The 15,102-nt window shown below is 38.1% G+C and overlaps 1 protein-coding gene across 1 annotated transcript; it reads left to right on the forward strand.

Moving 5' to 3' along the window:
* The first annotated feature begins 5,659 nt into the window (after positions 1–5,659).
* Positions 5,660–6,856, forward strand: LOC114313889 (uncharacterized). The gene is made up of 2 exons (XM_082923590.1): positions 5,660–6,061; positions 6,461–6,856. Exons 1-2 carry the CDS (start codon positions 5,660–5,662, stop codon positions 6,854–6,856), a joined length of 798 nt encoding a protein of 265 aa, XP_082779716.1.
* The last annotated feature ends 8,246 nt before the right edge of the window (positions 6,857–15,102 follow it).

Genomic DNA, 15,102 nt, shown 5'->3' on the forward strand with positions numbered 1-15,102 from the left:
CGATTAAATTGCAGCAAATTCAGAGTGGACGGTGGCCAATAGTGCCAAGAAGTAAGTCGATAACAAAGTAGCCCCGGTGCTTTCACATGGAAGTGGTTATTCGGAAGGCATTCGGAATAGACTTGAGCCAAAATTATCGAATGATGCGAGCTGTTATATAGGCAGGAAGACGCCAAAATTGTTGAATGCAACATGGAGGGTTGCGAGAGTGGCACTGCATAAAGAATCAACAAATTATTGGTATGAAATGTACAAAATCAGATCATATGGATGTGTTCAGAAGGCTTAAAATAGTTGGAAAAAACTATTGGATCGTTGGAATCGGACTCCTAATGGCTTAGTTTTTCCCAAAACGGATCTGAGGGCTCAAATCAATAAGGTGTAATGCAACCGCGAAGCATAGGATAATTTCTGCATAGCTTGTTGGGTCATCTTCTCTAGCGAAACAATTTACTTTTTGAGAAAACTTTGATCGGCCTGTATGGCTTCGTTTTAGCTCTGATTTCAACGCGGTTTGTTATGTTGGACTCGTCTTGATGAATACTTCACATTGGTATAATCAAAACTTGATTTGGACAATGTTGAAAATTGTAATTTTTTAAAAATATGGGCTGTTGCACAATTATCGGCAAGCGTCAGTTACTTTTTTGCTCCTCTGGTTAGTGGCTTTGAACTCCTTGAGCCGATGCGAATCCTCTGGTATTGTTAGATGTGGATTTCAGTAAGCCGAGGTGCTAGTTTTATGCTGAGATCGTAGTGCCAAATAAGTTGTCCAGGCTAGATAAAATGCAAAGTTGATATTAATTTGCTCTTGATAATATGTCGAATGATCTACGGATTGCAGCGGTAATATACCGAATAAGTTGTGAATTGATAATATGTGGATTTTTAGTTGCTAATACATCGAGTAAGTTGCCGAATAAACTGAATAAGTTGTCGTAGCCGAGTTGATAACATGCAGAGTTAATGCAAATAAAAATTGCCAAATAAAATAATAAGTCGTCGAAACTCTGTTGATAATATGTCGACAAGTGATAATATGCAGAGTGAATGAAAATAAAAATTTCTGAATAAGCCAATAAGTTTCCGAAACTCCTTGTTGATAATATGCCGAATAAGCCAATAAATTGTTGACTTGTTCGTTGGGCTTGTGGATGTAAGTTGGTTCGTTGGTGGTCGCCGAATAGGCGTAGTGTGATAGCCGAATTTTGAGGTATGTTTTGGACAAATAGTTCGAGCCGAAACTGAAGCTGAAGACAATGCTGAAGTCAGAGATGGCAAAATCAAGCTCGAAATTATTTTGACCATGCATTGTTTGTTATTACAGATATAGTCTCGGCGTCGTCCTTGTCGAAGCTATTTGCCAATCTCTTGAAGCTGATTCATCCTCATTGTCTCCGATTATTCTTGTTGTATGAGTTGCCTGGGTAACAAACTAGGAAGAATGATTGGTTTGGGTCGGAGTTGTTGATGGGGTTAGAACTTGGCGATTGATTGTTTGTTGATCAATCCGTGCCTGCGACGAAGGATCTAAGAGGCCGATGAAATTGTGTACAAATCGCCATAGATCTTCCAATGTACCCATTTGACCAATCCCTGAATTGGTCTTGCATGACTGAAGTTGCCGAATTGAAGTTGAGATAAGTCGACCATTCGGCTTATTGAACCACAACACAATTCTTTTATTTTTGTTAATTGTTAGCACATGCACATGTATATATATTCCAAGAATCAACTTTTGTGAGACAATAATTTAATAAATAAAGTCCTAAAGTGGGTTTGGCCGGGAACCTTTTTTGTAAGGCCGAAAAGATGTTCTCACAAAGAAGTGTGAAACCCATTTTTAGAGAGAGAAAATTTGGACTCTATTGTAGATTCACTACCTTCGTCTCATGCTTTCAGCTTTCCTAAACAAAATTAATATTTATTTCACAGAATCTGTAAGCATAAAGATAGAGACCTATATATACATATATGGTGTTTGCTCTGCTCTTCATTGAATTCTCAGACGTTTTCCACAGACGACGCCAATTGTGAGACCAGGAAAATCCTCTCACATGGATTGGAGAGATCCAACGAAGAGATGAGCTTTGCTCCTATATATCTGCAAAGATGAATGTAGTTGTCGCCATCCAACCGGGGTTACCGGTCGGAGACATTTCGATGGTGAAATTAGCCACTGAAATCAGAAAAGAAATATGAAGAGAATGAAGTGTTTGCGTGGTATATGGCAGAGAGAGATAAGGCATACCTCTTGTGTTTGGGGTCCTTTACTTTTATAGGGGATAGATGATATTTGTTTAGGATATTTTACCCCTAGAGCTAAGATATTTTTCTGGCTCTCACAATAATAATAGAGGAAACAACAATAATAGTCAAACAAAAAAATTATATAAATGTTATATTTTTTCATAATTTAATAATTTAGTTTATTGTTATCATCACTATACTGTTATTTTCTCATGATAATATTATGACATAGAAAATAACAAAAATAATTTACTAGAACAATTTTAAATACGAATTTTTAAATATTTTATATAATATTCACGTGAGTTTAAATACACACTATAAAAAAACCCACACTTATTATATTTATGTCAATATTTAATAAATATTTGAAAATTCATTTATGGTGTCTAATATTTTTGAAAAAAACCCCCACCTATTCATACAAAAAATTTACAATAATGACATGACAATATCATTATTATAAATAAATGCATTTTCAATAATGTTTTGTTAAAAAGTGAATGAATTATGAGACACATCAATTTGTATAAAAATTATGCAGTAATTTTTTGTTCGTATAGTGTTACTATTTTGAAAAAATTATACATAATAATATGTTTCAACGAACACATTTTTTCAAAACACAATCATAATTGTATTGTGATTATGTCACATTAGATGTTATTTAAAATAATATATTATTAAAAAATTTTAATGCAACAGTAATATGATGTCATTACCAATCTATTGTATTATTAACTACGTGAATTAGTTTAAGAAGAAATATAAAATTATATCAGAATAAATGTACAGTTTGAATAATAAAATTCATTATTTCATCTCATGTGTAATATTATTACTAATTAATAATACCGTATATAAATAATAATGTGATATACTCAATTTTAACTTCTTACTAGAGATTCCAAATCTTTAACCCTAAAATTTACTATTATCTGGTAACTTTCAAATGAGTCACATTTTTTGTTAATTTTTTTAGCTATTTTTAAAATTATGTAATTTTTTTTTCTTTTTTCTAGTTCCTCTTGTGTAAACGAATTTAAAAAAAAAATCAAAAAAAAGTTTAAAAATTCAAAAGACTCAGAGATTGATTATCAAACACAAACTCAAGCAATTGATTAGAAAGTCTACCATGCCAATTCAGATCTCAAAGATTAGATCACTAGTCAAATAATAAGTTGGTCAATGACGTATGACAAAGTCTCAGAGATTGATTATTAATCACAAACTCAAACAATTGATCATAAAGTCTACCATGCCAATTTAGATCTCAAGAGATTAGATCATTAGTTAAATAGTAAGTTGGTCAGTGATGTATGACAAACACTCAGAGATTAATTATCAATCACAAACTCAAACAATTGATCAGAATGTCTACCATAACAATTTAGATCTCAAGAGATTAGATCATTAGTCAAATAGTAAGTTAGTCAGTGATGTATGACAAAGTCTCAGAGATTGATTATCAATCACAAACTCAAACAATTTATCAGATAGTCTACCATGCCAATTCAGATATGAAGAAATTAGATCATTAGTCAAATAATAAGTTGGACAGTGACGTATGACAAAGTCTCAAAGATCAGAAACTCAAAGAATTGCTCAGAAAGTCTATCTTATCAATTCAGCTCTTAATAGAATAGATTATTAGTCAAATAGTAAGTTTTTCAATGATGTATGACAAAGTCTCAGAGATTGATTATCAATTCAGAACTCAAACAATTGATTAGAAAGTCTATCATATCAATTCAATTCTCAAGAGATTAGATCAGTAGTAAAATAATAAGGTATACCATGTCAATTCAAATATGAACGAAGAGATTCGATTTTCAAAATTAATCGAACTATGCACAAACTTAACCTAAAGGAACACCCGATTGCAAATATAGACCACAACATATAGTTGGGTTATTAAAATAGTTTGCTACTTATTTGTAATTTATTTTTTAAATGTACACTGATTAACTAAAACCCAATTTCATATTTCTTGAGCCAAACGGTCCAAATTTGTCCACAATAGTCACTTTATTTCTTGAGAGTTGTTCTAGTACTATCAACCTGCCATACACATGCATCTCATTTAATGTTTTAGATTGACAAATTTGTCCATAACAGTCACTTTCTTTATTGAGAGTTGTTTTAGTACTATCAACCTACCATACACATGCATCTCATTTAATGTTTAAGATTGACAACCACCAATAAGTCAATTTTTTATTATTTATTTGCTTTCACTTGCTTCTGTCAGTGGACAAAAATTTAAAGAATACTTATAAATTTTTTTTTTTAGAGTTTTGTTGTACACATCTTATTAATGGCAACTGCAAATCAAAAAAAACTTTTTTGAGTTTCTATATATATTTCTTTATACTCGTCTTGGGCACTGATGTAATCATTCCATCCAGGAACTTGGTGATCTCTCTCTCCCACCAACACCAACACCACCTCTATGATGGGGGCAAATCAAACAAACGGATGCAGAAGCAGAGCACCAAGAAACTCAAGAGTTTGTATGCGATTACTCATATATTCCTATCAGCAGAGTTTGCATATATTCATCTTTGACAAAGGTATGACATCCTTCCAAACACTTTCAGATTTTCCATTTCTTTTACAGAATTTTTTTTTTTTTTTTTTTTGTAATAATGTGTAGTATGTTTTCGGATTTTTCATGGATCCACATAGTCAGAAAATGGACTCTGAAGATCATGATGGAGATGAAGATGAAGTTGAAGAACCAAGTGCAACTCCAGTTTGGAAATATGTTACAAAAGTTCCTGGTGAAGGATCTAGTGCCAAACCTGGAGGTGGTGGATCAATGAAATTCATTTACAATTTTGGTTACAAAACTGTGGCATATACTGGTTCTTTTCTATGAGCTCGACTACACTTAATCGGAAAATTACTAGACCAATGATATCAAGGGATAGAAGTATGTCAAAAGTATAGCCAAGTTAAGAAGCAATTACTAAAGGAAGAGGAGTTGGCAGCACAAAGAATTTTTGGCGAAAATTATAAGTCTAGAAAAAATCCCATGCCTTCAAAGACACGGAAACCATCTCAGACCATTGGAAAATCTTTAGTCAAGGCTTCAGTTGACAAAATGTTTCAAACAGCTAGTAGAGAAGAAGTTGATAAGAAGATTGTAAGATGCATTTACGGCAATGGCATTGCTTTCAATGTTGTGAGGTCACCATTGAGGGCAGATATGGTCTCTTCTATTTTGAATGCACCAAAAGGGTACAAGTCCCCCAACTATGAGAAAGTTAGGACTGCTTATTTGGACAAAGAACATAAGTAGGTGCAACAATCTCTCACTCCCTTGATGCAGGATTGGAGCACTCATGGGGTCTCTATTATTTCCGATGGCTAGTCTAATTTAAAAAACCAACCTCTTATTAACATCATGGCTATCTTTGGACGTAAAGCCATTTTTATAAATGGACATGATGTTTCTTCCATAGAGAAGACTGGGGCTAATATTGCTGAGCTGCTCTTGAAGGCCATTGATTATGTTCGCCCTTCTAATGTGGTCCAAGTTGTGACAGATAATGTTTCCAATTACAAGGCTGCATGTGTGATAATTCAGCGCAAGCATGCCTATATTTTTTGGTCTGGTTATATGGCTCATACCTTAAATCTGTTGATAAAGGATATAGCTAAAATGGAGGATTCATTGCTGTCATTTGTTGATGAGTCTTATAAAAAAGGCAAGTCAATTGTTAAATACATCAAAAATCACTCCTCTTGTCAGTACTTGTTCAAGGCCTTTTCAGCATTGGAGCTTCTTAAAGCAAAAAAAAACCAGGTTTGGCCATAATTTTATTGTATTGCAACGACTTGTTAAAGTGAGACCATCATTAATGTCTATGGCTCTAAGCAAGCAATGAGATAACTTGAAGAGGAGTACATCCTCACCAGAGCAGCATGACATTGTCTAATAAACAATTATGGACGATGACTTTTGGAAAAAATCAAAAACAATCCTCAAGTTTACAAAGCATATATATAAGATGCTTCGTTTTTCTGATTCAGAGAAAGCAGTTATTAGGGAGGTTTATGAGCAAACGGATATAATGTTAGGAAATATCAAGACTATCTTTTTGATGATCTTGCAATCAATGATTTGGTTTAACAATTTGTGGTGACAAGATGGGATAAAATGAACATTTCTTTACATTGCCTTGGATATGTTCTTGTTTCTAAGTACTACACAAATTCTTGGCTTTCACAACCAACTCCTGGTGGTGTGAGTAGGAAGAAGCCTTATTTTGATAAAGAGGTGCAAACAGGATATCTTCAATCAATTGAAAAAATTGTTGTTGACCAAAATAAAGCTTCTTTGATACGCCATCAAATCAACGATTTTGTAAGTAACAAAGTTGTTTTTGTACAACCCTCAGCTGTGAAAGATAGAGCAATCATGATTGCATTATCATGGTGGCATATGTATGGTGGGGCTGCTCCTGAATTGTTCTCATTGTCTGTGAAGGTTTTGTCTCAAAGTGTAAACACTTCTTGTGCTAAGAAATGTTGGAGTACCTATTCCTACATTCATAATTTGAAAAAGAACAAGTTGAATGTGGATGAGCTGAAAAATTAGTTTTTGTGCACTATGATCATAGGTTATTTTTCTCTTCTTTGTTTTATTTGTATTATCTATTATGTTCTGGTTTTTGTATTTTTTTTCCTTATTATAATATATTATTTGTTCTTCTCTTGTCAACAAATTACAGGTTGTTGACAAGATATATGGATGATTATGAGGACTTTAAGAATTCGGATGCCTATCCAAAAGGTGCCAACATAGAGGAGGATTTCACTGTAATAGAACAAATGGATAATGTGTCTTTCTCAGATATGAAGAGGATGGTGAAAACAACTTTGATGATGCTGGTGTTCCAAGCCTAGCTTTAGCTGTTACTGCCTCTTCATCTTGCCCACCTTCAAGTATTCAAGAGTCTTCTTCAATAGAGAAAATAGAGAGAGCACAAAGGAGGCTTGAAAAGGCAAGTGGTAAAAAGCAAAAGAAATGAAGAATTTGCTGCACTTTGGAGAAAGAATGATTCAGAAACTGTCTTGTTTGTTTTATTTATTTATTTATTTTTTATTTTTCTATCCTTGTTTTTGGTAGCAACTCTACTTTTGTGGATTGGTGGACTTTTGTTTTTTTGTGGTGACGCTTAATTTTTTTGCCTAGACTTAGTGATATATTTTGTCTATCTAATAGTAATTAATAAAATATTTATAGTTTGGTAGCAACTTTACTTTTTTCATTTATAACATATATATGTATGTCAATTAAAGATAAAAAATATATATAGATAAATTAAAAATATAATTACTAAAAATAATACATAAGCGCTCCTACTCTATGACTGCTCTAAGTGGTCACGTTACCTCGTTCCCACCCCTGCTCCTGCTTCCGCTTCGTGCAACTAAGGGTGAAAGGGACGTCCTCCTTGAGGACACTTGGCTCTTAGAGATCAGGGTGGGCGACCGACTTCTGAAAAGTCGGCGACAATGCGATCAAAGATGTCGAGGTCAGGGCCGGGCTGACAATAAGCCTACTTTTGCCCACCGATATGGACAAAATTAGTGACTATAACAAGTACGAGAACTTCGCCCTGATGATGAGGCACTTAGTCCTGGTAATGTTCCTTTATTCATGCTCTTTTCAAATTTTGTTTTTCTTATACTTAGTGAAATATTTGCTAATTCACTTCTCTTTTTTGCAGGCCATCCAACACGTGCACTCCTATGCAATCAAGGTCGAGTTGGTGAAAAAGAATAAAAAGACAAAGGAGGCAGCAAGCTTCCTCTCTTAACTCAACAAGGTTGAGGCTAAGATTAAAAGCCTGATGGATGCGGCAAACGTAGCCAAGGCCGCCGAAAACAAGGTTGAGGCTATTACCAAAGCCGTTAGGGCTGCTGCTAAAGCTGCCGAAGATAAAGCTGTTGAGGCTGAGATTGCACTAAATGAGGCCTTGGATACCAAGGAGATCGAGATCAAGGCGGCCGACGAGAAGGCATATGCAGAGGGGCAAGCCGACGTCTGTGACTAGTACAAGAAGTAGGTCAACCTAGCTTGCAACAAAGGTTACTACCTTAGTTGGGTTGCTACATTGAAGAAGCTTTCTGTCCTCGAGGACTCTTCTTTGTATGATATTAGTCAACTACACGTGCCTTTCCCCCTCTCTCGTCTAATCCGAGGAGGAGGAAGATGAAGAGTAAGATGAAGAGGCTGTTGCTGACGCCATTGCTAATGTTATTGGGGCCAAGTCCCCAACTCTGAATGATCAGGTCTTGGACCTGACTGAGGAGGATAGGGATAAGGTTTCCAGGAGTACCTCTCCAAAGAAAGCCGACGCCAAGGTCATTGCTGCCGAGAAGAGTTTTGATGAGACTTTTAAGGAAATTGACGAAGAAATAGCGGCCGAGGCTGGGAAAGTTATGGAGCAAGCCGAGGACAATGCCCCCAAAACCTAGTACTAAGGATTTTTTTTTTCTTTCTTTCAGTTTGTACTTTTCTTTTTCTTGTCAGGCCAAAGTGCCTTTTGATGTAATAAAACAAATTCTTTTTTGAATGCAAGTTTGGTCACTTTTTTTTGCTAAGTGTTGTAAATGTTGAATGCTTGTTTCTTCTTGCTGCTTTTATATGCCTAGTATAATCTTATGAATTCTTCTAAGTATGACATCTTCTCAACTTAATATCTCGGGTTAATGTATCTCAAATAGAACCACTATTAATCATCTCGGATAGAATCATCTTAGATAACTTCAACTTGAAAAATTTATCTTGGATAACTTCAACATGCAAAATTTTCTAAATTTTTTTACAAGTGTCATATCATATTCACTTAACTCATTTATGCTTTTTGCCCCATATATCACTTAGGTTCACATTAAGGATGCATCGTCTGAATCTGACCTAAGTCTGACTTAGACACCCATGACCGAGGTCGTTGTGTTTAGCTTATCTAAACAAAACACTTAAGGTTTAACCTTAGTGCACCGAGAGTACTGTCTACCTCGGCTTTTCATACAAACTAGCTAGATTCGTGGTTGGTTTTGTCTTGTTTCTTATTGAAACATCTCTTTAACTTAGTTTAACTTTGCCATCATTGCAACTCTAAGTTAATCGACTTGTTGACTTGGCGAACATCGACTTAAGACTTTTCAGTCTTATTTAACAATTATAAATTCCAACAACATTTTGTAAAAATCGAACTAGTATTTTATTAATACTTCGGCTAAAAATCATGTAGATTACATATCAAAAACTTCAAAAATTAAGGATAAAAGAATATCAAATTGCTGGTATTTCATAGTCTTGGCAGTTCCTTGCCATCACTGTCTTCTAACCGATAAGCACCGTTGTCAGCGAAAAAGATGATTTTGTACGGTCCTTTCCAGTTTGGGCCAAGCTTATCTTCCCAAGGATCTTTTCTGTTACCGACAGCCTTCCTTAGGATGAGGTCCCCAATTTGGAACTCCCTAGGATTCACCTTATTGTTGTATGCCTTTGCAAGTCTCTACTGGTATGCCCCCAACCAAATTGCTGCTCTTTCTCTTCTTTCTTCAATTAGATCTAGTTCTTGGGCAAGGAATGTCTCGTTTATCCCATTCTCTACTCCCTGAGTTCTAACTCTAGGAATGACGATCTCTAGAGGTATGACGGCCTCTGTGCCATAAGTCATAGCAAAGGGAGATTCGCCAGTAGATCTTTTTAGCGTAGTGCGAACATTAGGAAAATCCTCCACCTACTTGCCCTTGGCAGCTTTCAATCTCTTCTTTATTCAGTCCAAGATGGTCTGGTTAGAGGCCTCGACCTGGCCATTGCTCTGAGGGAAGCTAGGAGTTGAGTAATAGTTCTTGATTTTATACTTCGTGCAGAATTTCTTGATTAACTTGCTGTCAAACTGGATTCCATTGTCTGCCACAATGGCTCTTGGGATTCTGAATCTAGTGATAATATTCTTCCAAATGAAATTCCTGACATCTACGTCTCAGATTTTGGCCAGAGGTTCAGCCTCCACCCATTTTATAAAGTAGTCCATGGCTACAAATAAAAACTTTCTTTGTCTAATTGCCTTGGCCGATTGTTCAATTAGATCGATACCTCACTGGGCAAATGGCCAAGGAGTGGATATTGGGTTAAGGTCTCTAACTAACTGATGTATCAATGGTGTAAATCATTGACACTTTTCACACTTCCTAACATAAGCTTCGGCGTCCTTTTGCATGTAGGGCTACCAATACTCGTGCGATATGGCTTTATGGGCAAGCGACCTACCTCTAGCATGGCTTCCACAAACTTCTTCGTGGATCTTGTACAAGAAGTCTTCCACTTGGGAGCAATGCACACATCATAGCAATGGTCCAATGAAGGACCTTCTATACAAATGGCCTTCTGCCAACAAGCAGAATTTGGCCGACTTAAGTCTGATCTTGTGTGCCTCCTTTTTATATTATGGCAGTTGACCATCTCTGATGAACTTGACTAGAGTATCCATCTAGCTTGGGCCCAATTCTATGCACATTGCCTCATATTCTGTTATTAGGGGTTCCACGCTTGGGCCTGATAAATAGTCTACCATAACTATTCTCGATGTGTTCGACTTTATGGGGTTGAAAAGGTTAGCCAGGGCATATACATGGCTGTTATCTTCTTGGCAGACTTGCTGTAGCCGACAACTCTGGAATTGTGCTAGTAACTTGATGACCTCTCTGACATAGGCCACCATCCTCGCATCTCAGGTTGTGTACTCTCCCGTTGCTTGGTTCACGATGAGTTAGGAGCCACAATAGACTACCACCTCATCGGCTTCGACTATTGCTGCTAATTTCAATCCAACAATCAGTGCCTCATACTCTGATTCATTATTTGAGGCCTTGAACTCCAATCGAATTAATTACTTTATCATTTATCCATCTAGTGAGACCAGAACTATTTCTGTTCCTGCTCTTTGTTTGTTTGAACTACCATTGACAAAGAGACGAAAGGACTCACCGATGTAGATGTCATAGGCTTTAGTTTCTCTTGATCTTTCTTCTATCTTGCTAGTGTGGAGTTCTATGGTGCCAGCAGTGCTTCTTCTGGTTCTTCTATGCACCCTAGGCCGAGGTTTACAGGTCTTGGCTTCGGGCTTGCACTTGGTGTGAACTCAGCAATAAAGTCGGCCAAAACTTGACCTTTGATTGTTGTCCTTGGTCTGTATTTTATGTCATGTTGACCTAGAACCATAACCCATCGTGTTACTGTACCTGTCAAATCTCCATGCTGTAGTAGGGACTTCAGTGGGTGCTCCGTGAGTACCACCATCTTGTGAGCTTGAAAGTAATGGTTCAGTTTCTTTGATGCCATTACCAGAGTGAGTGTTAGTTTTCCAAAGGTAAGTACCTTGTTTCTACGATTGCCAATGTCTTGCTTATGTAATACACCGTCTTCTGCTCTCCTTCTTCTTCTCGGACGACCACGACACTGACAGCGTGGTACGAGACTTCCAAATATAAGAATAGTTCCTCTCCTAAAATTGGATTTGACAACACTGGTGGGGTTGTCAAATACCTCTTCAAGTTGGCCAGGGCGACTTCGTATTCATCTATCCATAGAAAGTCTATGGCCTTTTTCAAAACCTGGAAGAATGGCTTATACTTATCTGAACTCTAGCTGATGAATCTGTTCAGCGCAGCTGCCTTGCTAGTCAAAACTTGGACTTTTGTTGTTGTTGTCGAGCTCTTTAGATTAAGAATGGCCTCAATCTGATTGGAGCTAACTTCAATTCCTCTCATAGTCATAGATATCCCAGGAATTTACTAGATACCATCCCGAAAGCGAACTCAGAGGCATTCAAACAAAGGTGATATGCCTTTAGGATATCAAAAACCTCATTCAGATAGGCTAAATGATTTGAAGGTTCCTTACTCTTCACAACCATGTTGTCGATGTAGACTTCTACGGTATTCCCGATCAGATGTTTGAACATCTTTGTCACTAGCCTCTGGTATGTTGCCCTTGTATTCTTTAGTCCAAAAGGCATCACTCTGTAGCAATAGAGTCCATTTGGAGTGATGAATGTTGTCTTTTCTTCGTTTCGTACGTACATGGCTATCTGATGATAACCTCGATATGCATTAAGGAAGCTCATCTTTCCATGGCCAGATGTGGCACCCACAAGTTGGTCTATCTTCGACAAAGGGAAACAGTCCTTCGGGCAAGCCATGTTCAAGCTTGTGAAGTCCACCAAAACCCTTTACTTTCCATTCTTCATTTTTACTACCACTGTGTTAGATAGCCACGTTGGGTAATTTACTTCTCAAATTGTCTGCACCTTCAATAACTTTTCTACTTCCTTTTCAACTGCTTGTACATGGACCAAGGTTAGTCGCTTGGCTCTCTAGATCACAGGTTTGGCCGACTTGTCCACGTTAAGCTTGTGACAGGTGACCTTGGGGCTGATCTCTAGCATCTCATACGGAGAGGGTTTTCCCAAGATGATGTTATATGAGGAGAGGGTGTCTATTACGGTAAACTCTGTGGTTACCGTCTTTATTCCTGCCGAACCTTGAGGTTTGTGCTGCCCAGGTTGGGGTCCCATTGAATCGAACCACGGGGCTGTTAGATTGCTCCAGATTGTCCTTGTGAAGGCCAAGCTCTTTGTAACATCTGATAAACATGATGTCATAAGAGGTGCCTTAGTCTATCAATATTCGCCTTACCTGGCAGTCTCCAACCTTTAGAGTCACTACAAGAGCATCGTTGTGCGGATTCTGTACCATATCTAGGTCTTCTTCTATGAATAAGATCATTGCCCCTTGATGTCCCACTATTCGGGACTTCTTTTGCTAGACTTGGAAGATATGCTGCAGATGTTTTACCCTCTACGTCTCACCTCGGATCTCATTCTCATTAACCTTCGTATGGAGCACGTTGATAACCTGTGGGCCATTTACCTGTGGTGGCAAGGGTAGAGGTGCTGCTCCAGGTGCCTGGGCCAGCTTCGCCTGTTTTTCTTATGTCTTTGCTTCGTCTGTCAAGTCTCTCAGGTGTCCCTATCTGACCAGATCCTCCAGGTATTGTTTCAGGGCCCTGCACCCTTGAGTCATGTGCCCATTCTCATCATGGTAGGCACAATTCTTCCTGGGGTTCCTATCTATATACTCATCCGGGGTCTTCTGTGGTGCCCTAAAGTAGGGCTGATTTTTATTCCTTTCCAAGACCTTGTAAATGAGGATCTTGAAAACCTAGTTCTGGCTTGTTGGTACCATTATTTTCTCGGTTACGCTTCGGCAAGCTATTTCTCTTCTCTTACTTTACTGCACCTGTGTTTTTTGCTTTCATGTCTTCCTCTGGCTTCGTGTACTTCTTAATCCTTGTCATGAGATCCTCCATATTCTTTGGGAGGGTCTTTGCAAAGGATTGCCGAAGCAGGCAATCATCTTCTAAGCCGTTCTTAAAACGCTATACCTCTTAGCGTAAGCCCTAAGGCCTTGGCAATCACTTATCTTTAAAGCCAATAGAGAATCTACCCTCAGTGACTATAATCTGTTTGTAGCAAACCTGGCCACAAACATCTCAGTCAGGCCTTCCTAGCTCTTCACACATCCCTTCGGCAATTTGTGGAATCAATCTGACGCTATTTCCTTAAATGTTGATGGGAACATCTTACACAGTAACTGTTCATTCCCACTCCACAAAGCCATCGCATTCAAATACAAACCAACATGGAAGTTTGGGTCTGACTTACCATCATAGATCTAGAATTTTGGTATGTTGAATCTCTTCGGTGCCTCGAACATATGCAACTCCACCGAGAATGATGTCTTTGGCTGGGCAATGGATGTGATCTCGGCGTCCTGTCTCTTCCTCTGACGGTAATCTCTCAAGTCTTCCTTTGACCGTCCGGGAGCTCGGCTATTGGTCGACTTCAGCCTCTTCAGGGCACCACTTCCTGTGTTGGGATGCGTTCTTTTGGACTTCTCTACATCCACTACATTGTCAAAGTAGAGGCCTTGCCCGTTGACCTGCCGAGATCCTTTGATCTAGGTTTCCTTGTTCCTCGGGGTTCTTTGGGACTCCTTCTGCCATGATTCTGTCTACTCGGCATTCTGGGATCGCCAGTGTGAATTCTCATGCCTCTTCTTATGCTGCGGGATTGTTGGCATTGTAACCAGTCCTTTCTTTTGGGCGTTGGCGTTTCTTGGTTGAGTCAGCGTTTTCGGTAAAGGCAACGCCGGCTACATCACCTTGCTCTACATCATAAAGTTCACCACAATCTGCAAATCTGTCAACTTGTTAGCCAAGTCCTTCAGCTTATCGTCTCCCTTCAAGCATCTTTCCTTCCATACCTAGCAGTCACTTTCGTTATAGTATTCTTCCCGGTTGCCTTTTCTCGACTCATTATGGCCCCTTGTAGCGTTGTTGGTTTCATGATTCACTTCCTGCACCTCTTCATCATCGTTTCCTCCTCCAGTGTTGGGATCTACGTGCTCCTCTTCCTCACTGTGCATGTCGTCCTCGATTCTCACATCTTGTCCGGTGTTGGTCATCTATTCTATACTAAGTTCCCGCAAACAGCGCCAAATTGTAGGTATTGATTTCCGACCTCACAACCAAACAGGGAACTTACCTGGAGAGCACACGGCAGAATAGATTAAACCAAGCACCTACTAACAAGAAGGCAAGAATACCAAGGTGGCTAGTCCACCCGAGGGCACTCCAATGATCAAATTAGTCAACTTATCTCTCAAAAATATCAAACAAGTGCTCAATGCACAAGTCAAAGCATATCTTAGACTCACGGAGGTTACCTCGTTTTTATAGCAACAGTGTCCTCGTCCCTTAAA

Source organism: Camellia sinensis, chromosome 4, assembly GCF_055761805.1.
Source record: "Camellia sinensis isolate YWXY chromosome 4, ASM5576180v1, whole genome shotgun sequence".
Lineage (NCBI taxonomy): Eukaryota > Viridiplantae > Streptophyta > Magnoliopsida > Ericales > Theaceae > Camellia > Camellia sinensis.

Excerpts from the sequence above, each read along its gene's own strand:
- LOC114313889 (XM_082923590.1), top strand. The coding sequence starts at position 5,660 with ATGGCTATCTTTGGACGTAAAGCCATTTTTATAAATGGACATGATGTT. Across the intron at positions 6,062-6,460 it reads TTAAAGCAAAAAAAAACCAG|TACTACACAAATTCTTGGCT; the intron begins GTTTGGCCATAA and ends CTTGTTTCTAAG.